Source organism: Panthera uncia, assembly GCF_023721935.1.
Source record: "Panthera uncia isolate 11264 chromosome B2 unlocalized genomic scaffold, Puncia_PCG_1.0 HiC_scaffold_24, whole genome shotgun sequence".
NCBI classification, from domain to species: domain Eukaryota; kingdom Metazoa; phylum Chordata; class Mammalia; order Carnivora; family Felidae; genus Panthera; species Panthera uncia.
Window position 1 is genome coordinate 75,702,970 of NW_026057580.1, and position 21,685 is coordinate 75,724,654.

The 21,685-nt window shown below is 36.0% G+C and overlaps 1 protein-coding gene and 1 long non-coding RNA gene across 4 annotated transcripts in view; one reads left to right on the forward strand and one right to left on the reverse strand.

The window, feature by feature from the left end:
- Positions 1-2,846: 2,846 nt before the first annotated feature.
- Positions 2,847-21,685, reverse strand: part of CEP85L (centrosomal protein 85 like) — a 154,503-nt gene continuing 135,664 nt past the window's right edge. For both annotated transcript variants that reach the window (XM_049654252.1, XM_049654251.1), the window contains 3 exons: positions 10,024-10,131; positions 7,835-8,066; positions 2,847-3,054 (listed from right to left, as the gene is read on the reverse strand). In XM_049654252.1, coding sequence (XP_049510209.1) covers positions 2,891-3,054; positions 7,835-8,066; positions 10,024-10,131 — 504 coding nt within the window. In that variant the 3' untranslated portion in view covers positions 2,847-2,890. The remainder of the gene's footprint in view (positions 3,055-7,834; positions 8,067-10,023; positions 10,132-21,685) is intronic.
- LOC125938857 (uncharacterized) overlaps positions 5,142-21,685 on the forward strand; it is a 29,392-nt gene continuing 12,848 nt past the window's right edge. The window contains exons 1-2 of one of the 2 annotated variants that reach the window (XR_007462839.1): positions 5,142-6,259; positions 16,983-17,163. This is a non-coding gene — a long non-coding RNA (uncharacterized LOC125938857). The remainder of the gene's footprint in view (positions 6,260-16,982; positions 17,164-21,685) is intronic. The other variant, XR_007462838.1, reaches the window with a different exon arrangement.

Below are 21,685 nucleotides of genomic sequence, written 5' to 3' on the forward strand. Positions count from 1 at the left end.
CACTTAATTCACAGAAGCATAATTAAAATTTCTTCACATATAAGGAAATTTTCAAATAGATTTAACTTCAAAATTTAGGTTAATTTTCATCTCAGGTATATATCAGTATAATAACTTCTAAGAACATCCCAGTTCAAACTAGGATAAGACACTACAGTGTTTCTATCTGCCCATCTTACTCGACCTAATAGTAAAATCTTTGCTTTCAATGAGATAACACTATTACTACATTCTAACACAAGAGGTTATCTAGGGAGAGGGCAATTTTCTGAAAAATAAAATAAAAATTAAATGCTGACAAATTAGACTACTACTAGTTTCATTACCCCCCCCCCCCCCAATTCCCTCCAAGGCTTTCTACTTATTATTTAGGTCCCTTCACAAACTCCAGACTCCAAGAGATTACATTTTGTAATTCAGAGTTATACCTGAACTATCACATCTTATTTCCCTTTTTTATTTATGGGGGAGTATACATGTTGGAAACTGAAATACATCAGTAGTTTGTCAATTTTTTACTAAGTTAAAACATTTTTATCTCAAGACAAATAAATTAAGTCAAATTCTGTAAGTTTTAGAAACTTGTTTAAAAAATCAAATTATTTTATCCTAAGCCAGAAAACAAAAATGTATCTACAGTATATTAAAACAAATGACCAAAAGTTTGTTTAAAACAACAATAACCATAAAACCCCAAAACATACACTAAAAAACCTCAAAGACATTAAGAACCGAGTGACCCAAATCAGCGATTACTTATGTGCATTAGCACTATCACCTTAGGGTGCCTTTATTTCCCAAACAGTGGAGGCTGGGGATAAGGGTAGGGATTTCTATTCAGAGAGAATGTAAAAATGTGTGCTGCATATCTCTTATCTCTTTCAGATGTTATTATCTATTTTACTGTAAAGGCCCATTTTTCTAGATACTTTTACAAGGCAGAATTCTTTGCATCAGATTTTTGGTATAACTTTACTGCTCCCTGATTGTCTTCAAACCGCCAACATTAAGAAAACAAATGAACACATTAGAATGCCACGTTCTTACCAGTGACTTTTCCTTATTAAGTTAGGGACCTTGGGATACAGAATCACTATAATGCACTGATTTCTTAGTGCCCAGATCCTAAGAAGCAAGAGTAAGGAATACTCAGGCACTGAACAGAAACAAAGTCTGATGTCCTTACAATGTATTATAACTGACTGTTGCAACATAACCTTAAAATAACTTAATGAGCACTGCATATAAGCCAAATTTTGAACTGAATGTCTTCGTGGGTAGTTTCCTTGAAGTTCTTATCCCACATATGTTTTCACTGCTGAAAATATTTAAGAAAAATCTTTTCTAGGAGCAGCCTTTATACCAGTATTTAAGCCTGGCAAAAAAACCCAAAACAAAACAAAACAAAACAGAACAAAACAAAACAAAACAAAACAAAAACCAGACACATGATCTGTTCTTGCCCCAAACAGTATTTTCCTGCTTGATTACCACCCCTTATTCCTTCTCTCTCTTATTTAGTCTTGACCTGTATGAGACCTGGTTGCATCAAGAAAACAAACCAGTTTGTAAAGGACAATGATTGCTATAAGTATTCAAAAGAATGCAATAAATGCTCTAAAGGCATTAAAATACATAGTCCTTCCAAAATACCAACTAAAACAGGAATATATTCATTTGGAAGTTTAAATAATTGTGTCTACTTAACAATCAGTTGCATTTCATAGTGATATATCCTGTATTCCTGAAGAAGAACTAACCTGGTCAAGTTTGTATTCTATGAAAAACCCTGTTTTTAATGTACTTTACTTAATAAATGGAATTGAAACATCACCTGGTTTAAATTTTATGTTAGTGATAATTCAGATATAAAGAATACAGACTGGCTTTTCTTAAAACATATACTTTATGTTTTAAAACTTTAAAACATATACAAAACTCCTGAAATGTAAACGTTTGAGAATTGGATAAATAAACTACTGTTCCAGAGTGAGTTTTCAGTTAATCCTTCTTTTACAACAGCCTTAGAAGGTTTGCATTAATTCTTTATGGCTTTGTTTACATTGATATATGTAAGTAAATAGTAATTGTAAATAGTAAGGGACATGTTAAAATTAGTTCAGATTATGTTAAAATGCCTTGTGATATATAAATTACAATGCTAATGAAAAAGATCATCACATCAAAATTTCATACCTCTAAGGCAATCCACAATCACTCTGGAAAAATAGCTGACCTATCTACAGTACTAAAATCAACCCAATCCCACAACCTCATCATCTCAGCACAGTGGTTGTTCAAAATACAAATGGTTTTGCCAGCTGTACTACTATTAAAACACTTGCCTGCTGTTGAATACTCCTGTTCAGCCAGCCCTTGAAAACCCCAAAGTACAACACAAGCTTCTACATGAAAGAAAAGAAATACAAGAATAAACAGTGTGTGCCTTTCTTAGAAGCTTTGCTTTGACCCTAGAAATCCTTATAATTTTGTGAATAACACACATGCACGCACACACGCGCGCACGCACAGACACACACACACACAATTACAGATAAAAAAATCCTACCCCATTATCTGAAGGGCACTCTTCACAGCTTGGTCCTACGATCAGTAGTTTGAGAATACAGATTTTTTTTTTTTTTTCTTAAACACTTAATCACATTTTTCAAATAGTAAGTCATTCTTTTGGCCTGATTAGATGAGCCCCTTTGAAACCTCATCAAACCCCCTTTCTCACCCCAATAAAACAAATTTATGGAAAAAAATCCTATGTGTAAGCGATATGTCACTTGTGACTTTCCATTATGGCTCCTAAAAAGAAATATGAAGAACTGTAACACAGCAGCATTTAACAATAGGTCATTATTGCTGTGGGACCAATAGTTGATCATTGGGTAATGCAGTTGTCTCCCATGTCCTGAGCATAGCGGTCTGATATTGTAGTCCTTAATTCGTCAATGTCCCTCCGTAACTGGCATACATCTGACAATTTTTTAGTGAGTGTTTCTGGGCTGTAGTCATTCTCAGTCTCTTCAGCTGAACAGTTCATTGCTGTGGAAATAAAATATGGAGAGAATGTCTCAAACTTTTCCGAATAAAGTCACTTTAGGATTTTTAAACTTAATTATAAGTAGAAATATAATGCCATATGCTGAACACGAGTCCGGCTAAGGTTTAAATTATGTATCATTCACTATTAAATAGATCTTACTACTTAGTCCTGTTAAAATTTTGCTAATTAAGTCGCATTAAACCTATATAGTAATACAAATGTTCAACATGTTTAAAGGATGACAGTATTCCCAAAGTAGGAAAAAACATGCTCTAATAGCTCTCATCAAGCTCAACTACAGCATTCATTTCTTCTGACTTGACAAAAATCTGAAAATCACTTCTGTTTTCAGGGGTGATAGCTTAAATTTTTATAGACTGCAAAGTGGGTTTATTGGCATGGAAACACAAATTTCCAAAATATATGGTAAGTGTATATATATATATATATACATATATATATATATATACATATATATATACTTACCATATATATATATACATATATATGTATATATATATGTATATATATATGTATATATATATGTATATGTATATATATATATATATAGTGTTGAAAGCCTACAACCCCACACAATTGAATTGAACTGATGGCTAGTTGCCAAATGGCTGAGTAACTGAGGGTGAGGCCCTGAGTCAGCTAGCTTTAATTATTTTCATCAGTTCCTTTCTTTGTCAGCACATCTCAACCTAAAAGCAGACGGAGCCAATAACTATAAAGTAAGTCTTTCCTTCTACCATCATTGGCACTGGTAGCTTACTGGAGGCGTAAGAGTCAGGTTAACTTATTTGTTATTTTAACAAACACTAACTGAACATGATCCAGGCACTATGCTAGATGCTGAGGCCAGCAAAATAATGGATGTAGTGGCTTATTCTTAATGATTTACATGCACTTTCATAAACAAATAAGCACAGTCAAGTACTGTGAGAGACCTAGCACCATACACAAGCTACAGTGGCACAAAGAAGAGGACAAGAAGCTTAACTGGAAAGGGTACAGGTTCACTGGATAGGCCAAGGAAGCAGAATGAACAAAGGTATGTATAAAGGCAGAAAACCAAAGAATCTGAGGAACTTCAAAAAAAAAAAAAAAAAAGTCAGTAACCAGCTCTAAAATGGGAGAGTACAAATTATGAGAGGAAAGTGCCACAAAACAAGGCTGGAAGAGGCACGTGGGAGCTGCCTATCTCTATTTTGGGGACTGTAAGTATTAAGAAATCAGAATCACCATTAGGTTAGATGAACTCTGGCAGCAATGTGAAAAAATGCATTAGTGGGGGAAAGTGGGCTAGACAGTGCAGATAAAGGAATCTGAAAGCTTTATTTAAGGCAACAGTGCAATGGAGTTGTAATGGTAGGAATGAATGCTAGGAAGGACCGGTAGAAATGATACAGCCTAACCATCATAAGTTGGGTAGGGATTAGGAACTAGGCACAGGAAACACACAGATAAAAGAAGGAGCAGGATGGAAGATAAAATTCTAGGTTGGGATGATAGGTGGATGGTGGTGCTACTCACTGAGAGGAGGAGCAGGTTTAGGGAGGGAAGAAAGGTAGTTTATGTTTTGGATATAGTGAGTCTATGATGCCTATGGAAGAGCTGGTTCTAACGTAAGGTTAGTATAGTCAAGAGCCCAGAAGGAACATTCTAGGCAGGGTAAGAGATAAACGTCCATATGGGTCAAAGGTACAGTGCTAACAGAAAACTAAAGAATGTGGATAATATTACTCAGAGAAAAATATACAAAAAGAGAAACAAAAGCATACAAATTGTTGAGGAAGAAGTAAAATTTTCACTATTTGTAGATGACACTACTTGCAGAAAGCCCTGAAGACTACCAAAGAATTGATAGATTAATTCAGTAAAGTCACAGGATACAAAATTATAGAAATATAGAGAAACATGTTGCATTTCTATGCACCAATAATGAGGCAGCATAAAGAGAAATTAAGAACATAATCCCATTTACAATTGCATCAAAAAGAATAAAATACCTAGGAATACACTTAACCCACGAGGTGAAGACTTGTACACCATAAACTATAAAACATGGATGAAAGATATTGAAGATGACCCCAACAAATGGAAAGATATACTGAGCTCATAAATTGGAACAACTAGTATTGTTAAAATGTCCATACTACTCAAAGCAATCTATAGATTTACTGTAATCCGTGTCAAAATACTGACATTTTTCATAGAATTAGCACAATACTAAAATCTGTATGGAACTACAAAAGATCCCAAACAGCCAAAGAAATCTTGAGAAAGAACAACAAAGGTTGAGGTATCACAATCCCAGATTTCAAGGTGTATTACTACAAAGCTGTAGTAATCAAAACAGTATGGTACTGGCACAAAAACAGACACATATAGATCAACAGAACAAAGAGCCCAGATATAAATCTATGCTTATATGGTCAATTAATCTTTGATAATAGATGCAAAAATATATAATGGGGGAGAAGGACAGTCTTTTCAACAAATGTTGTTGGGAAAACTGGACAAGCTACATGCCAAAGAATGAAAGTGGACTGCTTTCTTAGACCACACACAAAAATAAACTCAAAATGGATTAAAGACCTAAATATGAGACCTGGAACCATAAAACTCCTAGAAGAAAACATAGGCAGTATTTCTTTGACATCAGCCACAGAAACATGTTTCTAAATATGCAAGGGAAACAAAAGCAAAATCAAAATGTTGGGATTATACCAAAATAAAAAGCTTTTGCACAACAAAACAAAAACCAGCAATAAAACAAAAGACAATCTACTGGATGGGAGAAGATACTTGCAAATGATATATTTGATAAAGGATTAATATCAAAATATATAAAGAACTTATACAACCCAGTACCAAAAACCCCACAAATAATCCAATTTAAAAAAAGAAACAAAAAATCAACAACAAAAGATTTATGGGAGACACCAATATTTAAGTGGCAGAGAATTCCACAGAAGACTGAGACTAAGCAGTCATAAAGATAGAAGCAGAACCTAGAGAACAAAGTCATGGAAACCATGGTAGCAGCGCATTTACAAAAAAGGGTGGGATGAAAAGCATCAATGGACAGTGGATGGAGTGAGGAGATTCAAAATGGACTGGAGATTCAAAATAATCCACTGGTTTTTGACAAGTGAACAGTCTGGTCAGATTTTCACAGTACCAAACTATAAGGTAAGGAGTATAAACTTTAAATACTGGAAGGGGTATACACTGGGAGGTGAATGTGGCAAACTTCTTGAGTCTTCCTTTCATTCACATTTGGAAATCTCTCTTAATCTGATAACTGGAAAGGTTGACAAATACTATACAGGAGAATACAAATGCAGAAGGTTACAAAAGAACTGAAGGCGTGACCAGCTCTAAAATGGTGAAGAAAATAAGTCTTTTGTGTGTGAGCTTTTGGTTGCTCTGAGAGATCACTGCTAACTAAACCACCCCATGTTCACCTGGCAAATTCTCCCTCCTCTAAGATTCAACCCAAACACCAGCTACCCACGGAGTCTTCACAGCCCTTCCCAGGTAGACTTAATTAGTTTTCCCTTTAGGCTCCCACCATCCTCTGTCCATATCTCAATTATAGTACTCATCACAATGCTCTAGTAGTTTATGTGTGGGCAAGGGCAGTGTTCAATTGCATTATCAGCATCTTAGTACCTGGACCGTATAAGGCATTTAAAAATTACTTCCTGAGTGAGTGAATATACTTAAACTTTCAAATATTTTTTACATACCCACACTCATGTGTGTACATACACATCTATGAAGTGGAAGGGAAAACTCTACTGACATCTCTGAGCACAGTTACAGTTTCATTTAAAAAGGGATATACTTTGATCAACAGTATTACTTGGTTTGCCAAAACAACTATCGTGATGCCAGATGGTGGAATCTTTTTGATGAAACTGCAAATAAAACTAGTTCCCAGTCTAGTTACATTATTAACCATATTATTAGATAACTGCTCAATACAACATGGTAGGTGCATAATACTTAAAAGTCTTACTCCATTCATATCTCTTTACTTATGTCCATTTCTTCTGTATTAAAAAGAGACCAACATATGTCAATATCATAATGATTTAGAACCACAAGCGGAGATGTGTGTTTCTGCAAAAGTAGCACAAAAGGACTCTAAGATATTCCTGGGGCAGCTCTCTCGCAACTATGTGTGGAGAAGGTTGGAACTGAGGGATAATGGGTGGGTGACACACTGAAAGGGACAAAGTCAGAATGTATGCATGACAAGGGCAACAGATACATGGGCCATGAAAACCAGCTCTTGTGACAGCACTGGTACATATATTAAGTCATTGCCATAGAACATACACTGCATAGGAAAGCAAATGAGTATCTTTTCTCAAATAGTTTAACGCAGACAGATGGCTGGGTCATTAACTTAGAGAATTACCACATGAAAGCAAACAGAATCATTGCTTTTAGAAGAGTAACCAGGAAATCACCCCTAACTACCACTCCAGTCACATATTAACAGATTCAGCAGAGCTCATCCACACAGGCAGTCTGCCAAGTGGCAGTCTGAATCAACTATGAACCTGATCACTTCTATAAGGATAATGAAGTAATAACGGTTATTTACACACCTACAGATTTATTCAGCGATTTATAAATCTAAGTAGGAAAGGACATAAAAACAAATAGAAAAAAGGCAGTCAGAAATTCCTGATTCATGAAGACAGGTTTCTAATTGCTAAGCGATATAGTAAGGACAAGGCATCAGCCACTTACATCTGATTCCCAGTAATAAGGAAAGATTAGGCTCCTTGCCCTGAGCACGCTGATTAAGAATACTACACAATGCCTTCAAGTCAAACAAACAATAGGACATTTCCTTGAACAGCTGATCAATCACACTCAAATCAGATAGTGGCCATTTAGTGAGTACTGTCTGCTGCCTGGATTGGTCTCCTTCCTGGCCTTGATCCAATAAAGAGCACGTCTCTTCTGTTTGTCTTTGGTTCTGCAACGCATAAAGAAAACAAAAATCAGGTTGTTAGATCAGAGGAAGGTACTCAAAGGACATACAGGTTAACATTTCCCACCATCTATAAACAAAATGATAGAGTCCTATTACATTCACATTAACCAAGTTTAACTGCATACACACAGTAGGGAAAAAAAAAAAAAGAAAAAGAATTTAAACAGTGAAAATGATTTAATGGTTCCTCTGGACCATCTCATGCCCCAGGGTAAACCTGAGAAAGGCAACAAATCCAGATTCAGTGTCTAGGAGCATCTCATATCATATAACATCACCTGATAAGCATCTGGGTTATGTATGTGTTTTTTTATGATGAGATTTATCCCAAGAACAAAAAGACCTATGAAGAAATTTTAAACCTCATGCTATAGTTTTACTGTTAGTAGGGATAATGATTTAGTTACTTTAAACTATCTGTTGCAAACTGAGGAAAAAGTTTTTATGTTTTGTTAATGTTGACAGGTACCAAAAGTTTCAGCAAAAGAGAAAAAGAAATACAAGTATAAAATCAAAGAAGGAAACAAAACCCCTAATAATCTTGAATTGTGAAATCCGAATTGGAAATATCAATATGAACTCATAAATTATCATACTCAGAAAAAGCTACCTTCACCTTATCCCCCAAACTTCACCATCTATCTACTCTTCATCCTGAAAACTGCTAATTAGAGACAATATAAAGCTTTCCAGTTGGAACTCTATTTAAAAATTACCAAATAGCTTGCACTGATGAGGAAAAGATTTTTTAATAGATGAATGCCAGCTAATAAATATAAAAATAACTAGGAAAAATATGATTTTAATCACGTAATGATCCACACAATTATCACCAGTGAATACGAAAACCATCAAGGGAAAGGGTGCTAATAAACCGCATATTCACACAGTTACCTAAGTAGCTCTCCACATATTACCTACTGTTTGCAGAGGCCATAATGTAACAAAGGGAAGAATAAGTCTGTTATTTTAACCATTTTAACCCGGTGAACTCAGTATTTCTGTCACTTACAGTGGGATAACCAAACATATATAGTTTGATGATATGAACAATGCCTACAAAGTATTAATGACAAAAAAATGTTTGACTTGACTTACTGACATCTTTAGTTCTTCTTGTAGCTTATAAGAAATAGAAGGGGTAAAGAACAAGATAAATGACACCATGAGGAGGCAATCAGGCAAATCTAGGTCTGACAATCTGTAACTCTATAAGACAACAGGCCCAGGCTTGTCAACAAGTCACTAACATGAACAAAATGAGAAACTTTAGATTTATAAGACAAAATAAAATGCAACTCATGGTCTCTTTTGATTGAATGCTAGTTTCAACTGTCATTATAAAAAGCATTTGAATTTCCCAAAGGGGAAATTTTAGTATAAACTAGGTATTATCCAATATCGAGGAACATTATTCTTACTGGGTGTGACAATGGTGGTATGTTTGTACAGGAAATGTCCCTAACTTTTGGAGATGCATTCTTGGGTATTTAGAAGCAAAATGTCATGATTAGAGTTAAAAAACTAAAGTAAGTATTTTCTGTATAATGTAAGCCATATATGTCAGCTTATAATTAAGTGAAGAAAGTATAATCTGTTCCAATGATGAAGTGTTAACATTGCACCCTTCTTAAGGATTTTCAAGGATAATTTTGTTTATATTCAATTTACACTTTATTCAATTACTTTGGGACCTAATCTCTATATAGCATTTGACTGTTGTAGTTAAGTCTGTGGAGGTGTATTCTAAGACATGAAAAAAATAAAAGTTTACCTTTTTGATTATAACTTTGTAAGAAACCGAATGGATTTAATTAACTGACATATCAAAATCCAGTCTTCAACTAAAAATATTCCATGATATATACAAAATAAGCATGTGCTTTAACTTAAGTACTGAATCATTCTTTGACAGCAATTTGAATTTTTTTTTACTCACATCAAGCAATGTTTTTGTTAATCTCTGTAGGTTTCTTTCTTTCTTTTCCAGCTCTTCCATCATCTTTTGAGTAGTCAATTTTTCTTTAGAAAGTTTCCCTTGCATAGACTAGAATAAAGAGAATTGGAAAGCAGAGAATGTTGTTAATGCTAAAAGCAAAATGCAGTCAGGTAGGTAGACAGGAATACAGGCTCTGAAATACTTTGGGATCTGTCCTCCCCCACCCCTTGGAAGATGAAGCCTTCATTTTCAAACAACCCTTACTGCATCTAGAGTGGATGACAACAAAGGAAAAAACAAATATCATCTTTACCAAGAAAGTCGACAGTCTGGGTAAAACATGTTAAACCTAAAGCAGCTGGTGTTGAATGCTATGTTACAAACAGCTCTTACTAATTGATTTTTTGTTCATGTATTCAGAGTGTTTTAGCAAATCTATACCTCCCATGCTCCACACCCCATTTTTCTTGTGGTTAATAAAATACAAGATAATAAGATCATAAGACCATCCTCATTTTCTATCATTTGAAACATAGCTAAACACACTTCTCTCAGTGTATGGTATTCTGAGCAGTGAATATGATGAATTCAGGCCAAAGGTCTGTTATGGGACTTTGATAAATGAATCTCTTCTTAACTCTATAAATTAAAAATTATCCATTGTAATAAAATTCTGAGTGTACCAAAACAGTATATAGGATATTTTAAGAGTACTTGGGTCACTTCAGCTGCTAAGTCTGATTTTCAGCCACACACCAAAGATAAACTTGCCATAAACTCTGTAGTTATCAGTGATTTCTAGAGGTTTTAATTAACACTTTTTCCTTTTGTGAAATCACAAGATCAATAAATATTTGACAAGAAAAGAGATTTCTTTCCCCCCCCCCCTCTCAGGACTATATTTATTTAGTCCCAATTCTGAAACTACTTCAGCATGCTGACTGCTTAAATAGTACACAATACATTATGAAGGTTCACCCTCCCCCCCTCATATTATCTCTGGCTAGAATAAAAGAAGATAGCTGTCACCATGGGTTGAGATAAGATTCTGTAAATATAAAGCAGATTTCTTAGTAACAGATATTCAACTTTGTAGCTTATTACTTGGATTTGTTTGCTAAACTCTATAAAAAATTGTTTTAAATTTAATAACTCATAAGTTGGTTACAAATGAATTATGCTCTGGGGTGCCTGGGTGGCGCATTCAGTTAAGCATCCGACTCCAGCTCAGGTCATGATTTCCCAGTTCATGGGTTTGAGTACTGCATTGGGCTCTATGCTGACAGCTTGGAGCCTGGAGCCTGCTTTGGATTCTGCGTCTCCCTCTGTCTCTGTCCCTACCCAGCTTGTGCACAGTTTCTCCCTCAAAAATAAACATTAAAAAAAGAAAAGTGAATTAAGCTCTATAACAAGTGTATTTCCTTCCAGGGAAAACTTTATATCTCACAAAATTTAACCTCACAGCAGAAAGTCACATGGATTCTGAAATTCCTTTGTAACTGCATGTGAATGAACCAAAAACCTATTTGAATGATATGTATTTATTTATCTGGCTGAAGATCTAAGCTTACAGGCATAACAAGATTATCTGACTGGAATCTAGAATCTATCCTAAATTTTCTTAAGATTTTTGACTATCTTATTAGCATTGTGGAGGAAAGGCATAACAGTTAAGCTACTCTAAATCTAACATTTTAACAATAAAATCTGACCCTGAGAGGCATTTTCACAATACTATAATGTAATCTAGTGTTTTATATTTTTACCAGTTCAGTCATACTGAATGTGATTAATAATTAGCAAGCAAATCTGACTAACATGTTCATATATAAGACTAAATTTAAATCAGTGAAGAAACAGGCAATTGTCTCCATCAGATTAAATACGAAATGTCTGGCATTAGTGCTATTTTTCATAAGAAAAAAATCTGGATTTGGGAAATATATTAAGCTTAAGATGTTTGTTATGTTGGTTGGGTTCAGGGTACTTATGAAACAGTCCTTTAATAGGGGAAAGAGTTCACAGATAAACTTATCCTAAAAGGACCATATGTTGTATAACCTCTAGACTAATATGAGGGTATGAGTGCCATAGCTGTCTGACACAACATTCTATCTATAAGATTATTTCTCTATCCTAAATTGTATGAAAAAGCATATGTTTAAAGCTTAAGAAAAAAAGAGAAAGGAAAATTTCTAGTAATCTTAGAACGGGATTACTAACATTAAAAACTTTAATTTTCAAATGTCTACAGTATGTCTATAAATTTCCAGTTAATCATCTTTTAAAAATTCTAAGTTACTAACCTATATATATATTTATCACATTCTTTTTAGAAAATTTTTTTAATGTTTATTCATTTTTGAGAGAGAGAGAGGGTGGGGGAGGGGCAGAGAGAAAGGGAGATAACAGAATCTGAAGCAGCTCCAGGATCTGAGCTGTCACCACAGAGCCTGATGTGGGGCTGGAACTCACAGACTATGCGATAATGACCTGAGCCACTTAACCAACTGAACCACCCAGGCACCCCTATCACAATCATTCTTAAAGTTGAAAAATGGTTTTAAAAACATTTGTTGTTTTGATCTAAATATCTAGAAATGCTATCTTTTGTCCCATAAACAAAATAGCTTAAGTGAAGGAAAGACAGCTGTGCCTTCACCAATAAATATCATGTATTCCACAAACGCGGTTTAAGAGAAAGTATTTTGATTAAAAACTTATGTTAGCAGTTTTACTATATAAACACACACAACTCCATCCCAAACAATGCACCTATATGTGCGCGTGCACACACACACACACACACACACACACACACACACACCACACACAAAAACACCATACAAGAGTTTCACAAATACATTTCTTCATGCAATCATTCATTTAGCAAAAATTATAACCAAGCACAGTCTGTGCACTGGATGATGATGCCTCAGTGAATAAACAGTCAAAACTCTGGCCCTTTCATAACTTTTACTAGGAAGTAAAAGATCAAAGAAAATAAACAATGTGTAAGTTACATAGTATTTTGTATTAGAAATTGACTAGCACTTTGGAGAACAAATTCAGCATGGCAAGGGAGAGGAGGTGGAGATCGCAAATGGGGCAGAGTATAGGCTCATGGAAAAAAGGTGACGTTTGAGCAATGGCTTGAAGGAGGTGAAAGACTGCATCTCATACATATCTACAGTGTGTTTCAGTCAGTGCAAAGGTTCTGAGCCAGATGGTGTCTTCTGTGTTGAGAAAAAGCCAGAGAGCCAGGGTGGCAGAAAATAGTAAAAGATGAAGTCAGAGAAAGCACAGATTGTGTAAGGCTGCTGAGCCAGTGAAAAAACTTTGATTTTTACTTTGGAAAAAATGAGGAAACATTGAAAGATTCTGAGAAGAGACATGACATGATCTGGTTTTTGTTAAATAGGTCACTCAGGCTGATGAGAATAGACTTCAGGCAACCAAGGATGGAAGCAGGCAGAAATAATTCATATGGAGAATAAAGATGTGTTGGACCAGGGTGGTCAGGAGAAGTCAGATGCTAGATATATTTTGAAGGTAATAAGATCTGCTCACAAATATGAGGCAGAAGAGAAGGGTAAGTCTAAGGTTTCTGGAGTGAACAAATGGAAGGAAAAATTTTCCATCAATAGAGAAGGGCCTGAACATGGATGGTAGAGTAGGTTTTACTATTTTCTCTTTGGGGAAGGAAAGAAATTCAATTTGGATTTATTATGTCTGATATGTCAAGTGGTACTGTTGAGTAGGGAGTTGGATATACAAGTTGTAAGGTCAGGAAGAATTATGAGCTGGAAGAACTTAGGGAGTAGTGAGCAGACACATTACATGCAAAGCCATGGGACTGGGCAAGATCACTAAGACAAATACAGGTACAGAATTCTAGGAAAGAAACAGACCTTTTTTGAAATATGGTACAACTTTTTGAAAGCATTTTACATGTCTGCACAATAAACTTTAACTTAAATATCACAAATGCAATTAAACGTATCCCCCTAAATTATAAGAAAGAAAACTTCTAATAAGGTACTTTGTCCAATTTTTATACACTAGCCTACTAGTCTGCCTATATCTTTATTATAATAGGATTTATGTTACAGATGTTAAATTTATTGTGTCTAGTTAAATAAAACAAGAAAATAACAATAAAAACTTTAAAAAGAAAGTTCTTCTAAAATTTTTTCATTTAAAATTTTATTGTATGTATTTCAATGATCTAGATATAGGGCATAAGTAAATCAGTTTGAATTTATTGAGAACAGATACAGAGTTTCATGCTGTTATGATTCCATTAGTACAAATACCACTATTCTTGTAACAGCTTACGTAACTATACATGAAAGGTAAGATCATGGTGCTACTAGCATTAGAGATAGCGGTAAGAGGCATGTGTACGTAACAGAAAGGTAATAATGGCATCTACAAAGCATTAACAAGGGGAATGCATTCTCTGAATGAAATTGATATTTTTTCTCAACACCTTTTATTTTATTTTTAAATAGTTTTTCTTTTGTTTTAATGTTTACTTATTTTGAGAGCAAGTATGCCATGTGCACGAGCAAGTGGGGGAGAGGCAGAGAGAGAATCCCAAGCATGCTCCACACTGTCAGTGCAGAGCCGGATGCAGGGCTTGATCTCACAACCCATGAGATCATGACCTGAGCCTAAATCAAGAGTCAGAAGCTTAACTGACTGAGCCACCCAGGTCCCCATCAACATCTTTAGAAAAACTAGTTAAAAGAAAGATCATCTCCTAAATGAGGCCACTCCTTAAAGACTAGGAGAGGTGGCTGTTTTACCTAATGCATAGAAACAACCACACAGTCAAAAAACTTTTTGACAGAGTCAAAAAGAACCAGAGGAATATATTCCAAATGAAAGAATAAGAAAACCTCAGAAAAAGGCCTTAATGAAACAAAGATAAGTGAGTTCAAAATAGTAGTCATAAAGATTCTCATCAAGGTCAGCAAAACAATGCATGGGCAAAGTAAGAACTTCAACAAATAGAATATATAAGAAAGTACCAAGTAGAAGTCATAGAGCTGAAGAGTAGAATAGCTTAACTAAAAATTTAACAGATGGATTCTACAGCAGACTAAATGAAGCAGAAGAAAGGTCAGTGAACTCAAAGACAGGGCAGACTTCATTCAATCAGAATAGCAACAAGTAGAAGAATGAAGATGGCTTAAGGGACTGAAAGGACAATCCTAAGCAAATCAATATTTGCATTACAGGGTCCCAGAAGGAAGGAAGAAAAAGGGACAGAAACCTTATTTGAAGAAATAATGTCTGAAAACTTCCCTAACCTGGGGAAGGAAAGAGACATCAAGAGCTAAGAAGCCAAGAGAGTTCCAAATATGATGAACCCAATGAGACCCAAAGGGGCACATTATGATTAAATTCAAAACTTAAAGACAAGGAGAGAATCCTAAAAGCAGCAAGAGGAAAACAACTTGTTATATACAAGGGAACCCCTACAAAATTCTCAACAGATTTTGAGCAGAAACTGTGTAAGCCAGAGGGTGCAGCAAAATCTATTCAAAGAGTTAAAAGTACTGTCAACCAAAAATAGTTAACCCCACAAAGTTGTCCTTCAGAAATGAGGGAGAAATAAAGAATTTTCCAGGGGCACCTGGGTGGCTGTTGGTCAGTTAAGCTTCCCACTTGGGGTCAGGACATGATCTCATGGTTAATGAGTTTGAATCCTGCATCTATGCTGACAGTAGAGAGTCCGCTTCGGAGCCTCTGATCCCACTTCTCTCCTCCTCTCTCTCTACCCCTCCTTAACTCGCACACACTCTTTTCCTCTCAAAAATAAACCTTAAAAAAAAAAACAAAACTTAAAAAAAAAAAAGGAGTTTTCCAGACAAGCAAAAGCTGAAAGAGTTTATCACCACTTGACTAGCCTTACAAGAAATGTTCAAAGGACTTCTTTAGGCTGAAATGAAAGGGTGCTAATTAGTAACAGGAAAACATGTGAACATATAAATCTCAATGGTAAAAGTAAATATATAGTAAAATTCAAAATAACACTGTAAGCGTGGTGGGTTAATCACTTATAAGGGTAGTATGATGGTTAAAACAAAAAAGTAGTAGAAACAACTAACTGTGATAGTTTGTTAATGGATACACAAGATAAAAAAGAAATAGTGGCAACAAAAATATAAAAAGATGGGAGGACTGCATCAAACTAAAAAGCTGCTGCATAGCCACACACACACACACACACAATGAAAAGGCAATCTAACAAATCAGAGAAAATAACTGCAAATCATATCTGTTAAGTGGTTAATATCCAAAATATACAAAGAACTCACAGAACTTAATTAGCAAACAAAAACAATAAAAAATCTGATAAAACATGAAGTAAAATGAGGGCGTTTGGATAGCTCAGTTGGTTAAGCTTCTGACTCCTGATTTCGGCTCAGATCATTATCACACGGTTTGTTGAGTTCGGGCTCTGCATCAGGCTCTGTGCCGACAGCATGGAGCCACGCTGGGATTCTCTCTTTCCCTCTCTTTCTGCCCCTCCCTTGCTCTTCGTCCTCTCTCTCTCTCAAAAAAAATTTTTTTTTAATTTAAAAAATGGGCAGAAATTCTAAATACACATTTTTCAAAGAAAATACACAGATGGCCGACAAGTATATGAAAAAGTGCTTAACATTACTACCTGTCAGAGAAATACAAGTCACAACCACAATGAGATATCGCCTCACATAGTTAGAATGGCCATTATCAAAGACAAGAGATAACAAGCTCTGGTGAGGATGTGGAGAAAAGGGAACCCTTGTGCATTGTTGGTGGGAATGTAAACTCGTGCAACCACTAAGGAAACAAGTATGGAGGTTCCTCAAAATATTAAGAATACAACTACTATACGATTCAGCAATTCTACTTCTGAAAAACACTAACTCAGAAAGATATCTGCACCCCCATGTTCATTGCAGCATTATTTCTAACAGCCAAGACATGGAAACAAACTATCCACTGATAGATGAATGGATCAAGAATGTGTGATATATACAATCTGGTTTATACAAATGGAATATTAATCCAACAATACAAAACAAGAAAATCTTGTCACCTGCAACAAGGTGGATGGACCCTGAGGGCATTATGGCAAGTGAGGTAAGTCAGACAGAGAAAGGCAAATACCATGTGATCTCACTCACCTATGAAATAAAAAAAAAAACAAAAAATCCTCAGAGATAACAGAGAATAAATTAATGGTTGGGGTGGGGAGTGGAATTAGGGAAAGGGGTAAAGAGGTATAAAGTTCCAGTTATAAAATAAGGCCTTGGGGATGTACTGTCCAGCACGATGTCTACAGTTATATTTGAAAATTACTAAGAGAATAGATCTTAAAAGTTCTTATCACAAAAAAAAAAAAAAGTAAACTATGTGGTGATGGACATAAACTAGATTATTGTGATCATTTCACAATATATAAAATAACAAATCATTAGATTGTACGCCTGAAACTAATATGTTACATATCTGAATAAAAAATAAGTTAACAGTTAAAAAAAAAAAAGGTATAGAGTTAATGGTAACAGCATAAGATTTTGTAGTAACACAAAACTAGGTTCTGGGTCTACACCCTATGTGCTGTGCAACCATGGATAAGTTATTCAACCTTTCTAGGTTCCAAGTTCATCAGAAAGAATTTCCAAACTTGTAAGGTATTGTGAAAATTATGCAGTGTGTATACAGACATTTTGGGTGCCTGCCTAGTCTCAAATCCCACAAGTCACAAGCGGCCATATTTTAAGAATTCTGCACCTCTCAGGTATAGCTCACTGAATCAAGCAGAGTGAACACTTAACCACACCTGAGAACCTGGGATGCAGAGTCTAGGAGTTCATCTCTTCATGATTGGAAATGAACTACAGAATGTAAGAGGCTGCTATGTGAGCTAAAGAATAAAGGGAGTCTGTGTGCACAGAGAGAAGAGAATGAGACACACTGCAATGAGAGAAGCAACAAAGCCTCTTCTTTCCTGAAGCCTGGTTTTATTCCTTCTGATGGGTTCCACAGTATCGCTACGTTCTTTCTACACAGTGGTTCTGTTTTTGCTCAGGCTAAAGTGAATTGGTTTTTTGCTTAAAACCAAAAGCCTAAATGACTTTCACTTGGTCAAAATATTTATGCAATAATCACTAATTCTTCTTATACTATTAAAAGGAGCCCATTTCTTATAACCAATCATCATGATGTACACTTTAAATATCTTACAACTTTGTCAATCATACTTCAATAAAGCAGGAAAAAATAAGAGCCTATTCCAATTCAGCACTGTGGGTTTAATTTTCTTGTGGGCAAAGGTTTTTGGTCTGCTTTGTTCACTAGTTATCCTCCAGAAGAATGCCTGGCCCACGGTAGAAACTCAGTTAAAGTTATTGAACAAAAAAAAGATGAGAAAATAACTAAAACCCAATTTAGTTTTTAAGTAAAAGGCTATATTCATTCATTCAAAAATAGTGAGTATCTATGCTATACTATACTGTATTAGTGTTCATTTGGACAAGGATTATTCAAAGAGCATAGTGTACCTATTACAAAACTCTTAAATAAATATATCAGAAAACAAAACTAGGCACTTTACTGAATCTCAAGGAGCTAATAATACTACCATATTGCAGAGTGTAATACAGTAAAAATTTCACTTTGGAGGCAAAATTTCCAAATTCTACTTCTAGGCAACTGAACACAAGGTGCCTTCTACAAGGCTAGTTTTCTGACATGCTCCAGTTTAAGATCTTTCATGCCTGGAGAAGACCCTTAAAACAAGTCTTTCCCCTAAGGCTTACATAAGGAAGATATCAAACTAACCTCTTGTGCCTTTCTTCCTTTCTCTTGGGATGCTTCCCTTTGAAGCAGCCAGGAGCAATGCCAAGAGCACAAACTGAGGTCAGACAGTTATTAGAACTGGAGCTGAGACCTTAGGCATATCTCTTTAAATCTCGGCTATATCATATATAAAAAGATGCTCTGTCTTACCTTGTAAGCTTACTATTGAGGTTTAGAAATAGTAAATATAATCAGAAGCACAGTTTCTGTGCCATGTAATATCTTCCTCATCAGCATCATCACTGATACCTCTGCACTTATTAGGGGCTCCATTTCTCACTTTAGCCTAATTGTGGAGAAACAGTAAATCCCTTTCCCTCCTTCCTACATACTAATAAAAAGAATTTTCAGGGGCGCCTGGGTGGCTCAGTCGATTAGTGTCCAACTTGGGGGTCAGGTCATGATCTCATGGTTTGTGAGTTTGAGCCCTGCACTGGGCTCTGTGCTGACAGCTCAGAGCCTGGAGCCTGCTTCAGATTCTCTCTCTCTCTCTCTCTCTCTCTCTCTCTCTCTCTCTCTCAAATAAATAAACATTTAAAAAATTAAGAATTTTCAAAATACTTATAAACTCTAAGATAAAAAAATAAGGAATACACAAACACAATTAAAACTGCTATTTTTAGGTTTTTGTTTATAATAATCCAAGACCATGTATAGCTCAAATTCCTTTAACTATCACCTTACTACCTGATTTAACTTTCAAAAAAATCTGTCTGAGAATTCTGCTTCCTGCATGACAGTATGAGGAGCCCCTCAGACCCACTCCTCAGTGAAAATTATAAAAGAGCACATTTAAAGTTTCTGGAAATGGCCCTAAGAGCACACAGCAAACGAATAAACATATATTCGAGAAAATCTACTGAAAGAACAGCAAAGTCTATAATATTTGAACCAAAACCCACTCCATCTTTATGTTCTCACAGCTCTCAGCGAGATGGAAATTTCACTTCCGACTGGGACAGCCAGTAACACACTGGGCTCTCTGTCCCTAGCTCCCCAGTGGAGAGCTATCTTCCCAGGAGGGGCTGATATCAGCATTTCTCTTCCTGCCCTCTGCTACCTGCACCTGAGGCTAAGTTCCAGACCAGTACAGCCAAAAGGTGGAGACTCCCTTTCTGCCCAGGCTCCTTCACGGACTGAGGCTTTACCTTGGGTACAGCACTGTGGAGAGTACTGGGGACCTGACTGCTCTTGCTTTGGCTTCTGTGGCAGGGGTTCCACACTGGGAAAGGTAAGCCAAGATCTAGAGCTATTGCCCACTCTCCTTCCACCGAGTGTTTACCTTCTGGAGTCACTCAGAAGTTTGACATTGTTCCCACCAGCACTGACCTGGCTCAAAGATTTTGCCTGGGGAGAAGCCAGCCACAGAATAGAGAGCTCTAAATGTCTCTCTAAAGGAACTGAATTCATGTGCAGCCGACTGTGAAGTTCAGGCCTAAGGGCACTCTCAAAAACAGTGAAGGTTGTGGCAAAAGGGAGTTGGGAGGAAACTGTTAGATTCATTGAAGGTACAGGCTAAACTACTGGCTGGCGAGATTCTTCGAGAGAAAAAGACAAAGAAATACCTGGGACAAGCACTCCCGGGAACAGAAAAGAATCTCAAACATTAACCTAAGGAGCTCTTCTTCCAAAGGAACCAGAATACATTGGTCTGTGAAGCAATTTATACCACAGGGCATCACTGAAAGCAACAGAGCAATCAGCTGGCAGTTAATGTGTGGTCAAGGAAAGAGTCACAAAGGATCACATATTATATTTATATGAGATGTCTAGAACAGGCAAATCTGTAAAGATGGGAAGTAGATTAGTGATTGAGATGGATGGGGAGGAAACAGGGTTTAAGGGAGTGACAACTAAAGGGAAGGGGGTTTATGAGGTGATAAAAAGGTTCCAGAATTGACTGCGGTCTTGGTTCCATGTATCTGAGCATACTAAAAATTACTGAATTGTACACTTTAAATGGGTGAATTGCAGACTATGTGAATTCTATCTCAGTAAAGCTGTTATTTAAAAATTGGCACAATATAAAGAAAAAACAACCTGCCAGGTTCCTCTTCGTAAGCTCTTGATCTGCTTTCAGGCTTATAAGCAAGAACTACCAAAACAATTTAAACATGTCAAGAACACACCCAGGTTTCTCAGAACTACTTCTCTCTCTCTTTTTTTCTTTTAAATCTCAGTCTTCCCAGTCAATTCCCACTTTGGGAGCAAGGAGCCCCAGGCCCCCCGCCCCCCTCCCTCCCAAGGACCCTGACCACACTTCCTACTGGCACCAAGTGGAGGATGCTGCCAGGCCAAGGAAGAACTGCCCAGGGAACATGCTAACAGTGCAGATTTCAAGATTCACCCCAGAGATACTGAGTCATCGGGTTCTCAGTGGGGCCCAGAAATCTAAATAATGTGAATGTTCATACAGCTTTGGTGACCACTCATAGCACACAAGCTCGAGAACATTCCTTCTTGATTCAAGTGAGTGGTCTCTCTTCCTGCCTCAGAGCTCCCCACCTTAGACACAAAGAATTTTTCAGAAGTTACAGGCACCTCTTTTATGTTTTTCACATTTTAATTAACAACTATAATGTGCATGTAACAGGCCTGCATGTACATGAAAGACTGTTCTCTTTAGAAGTACAAACATTGGCAAGAAAGCTTATTTTTTTAAAAACTACTTTTCCTTTGATAAAAGACACTGTTTGGTTGCTAGGTTTTTCAAAAATTAGTATTAATTTATGATCAGAATATTTTAAGCTTTTCATGCATTATAAAAGCAATTTCACAAAAGTAAAATGTTTTAAAAATT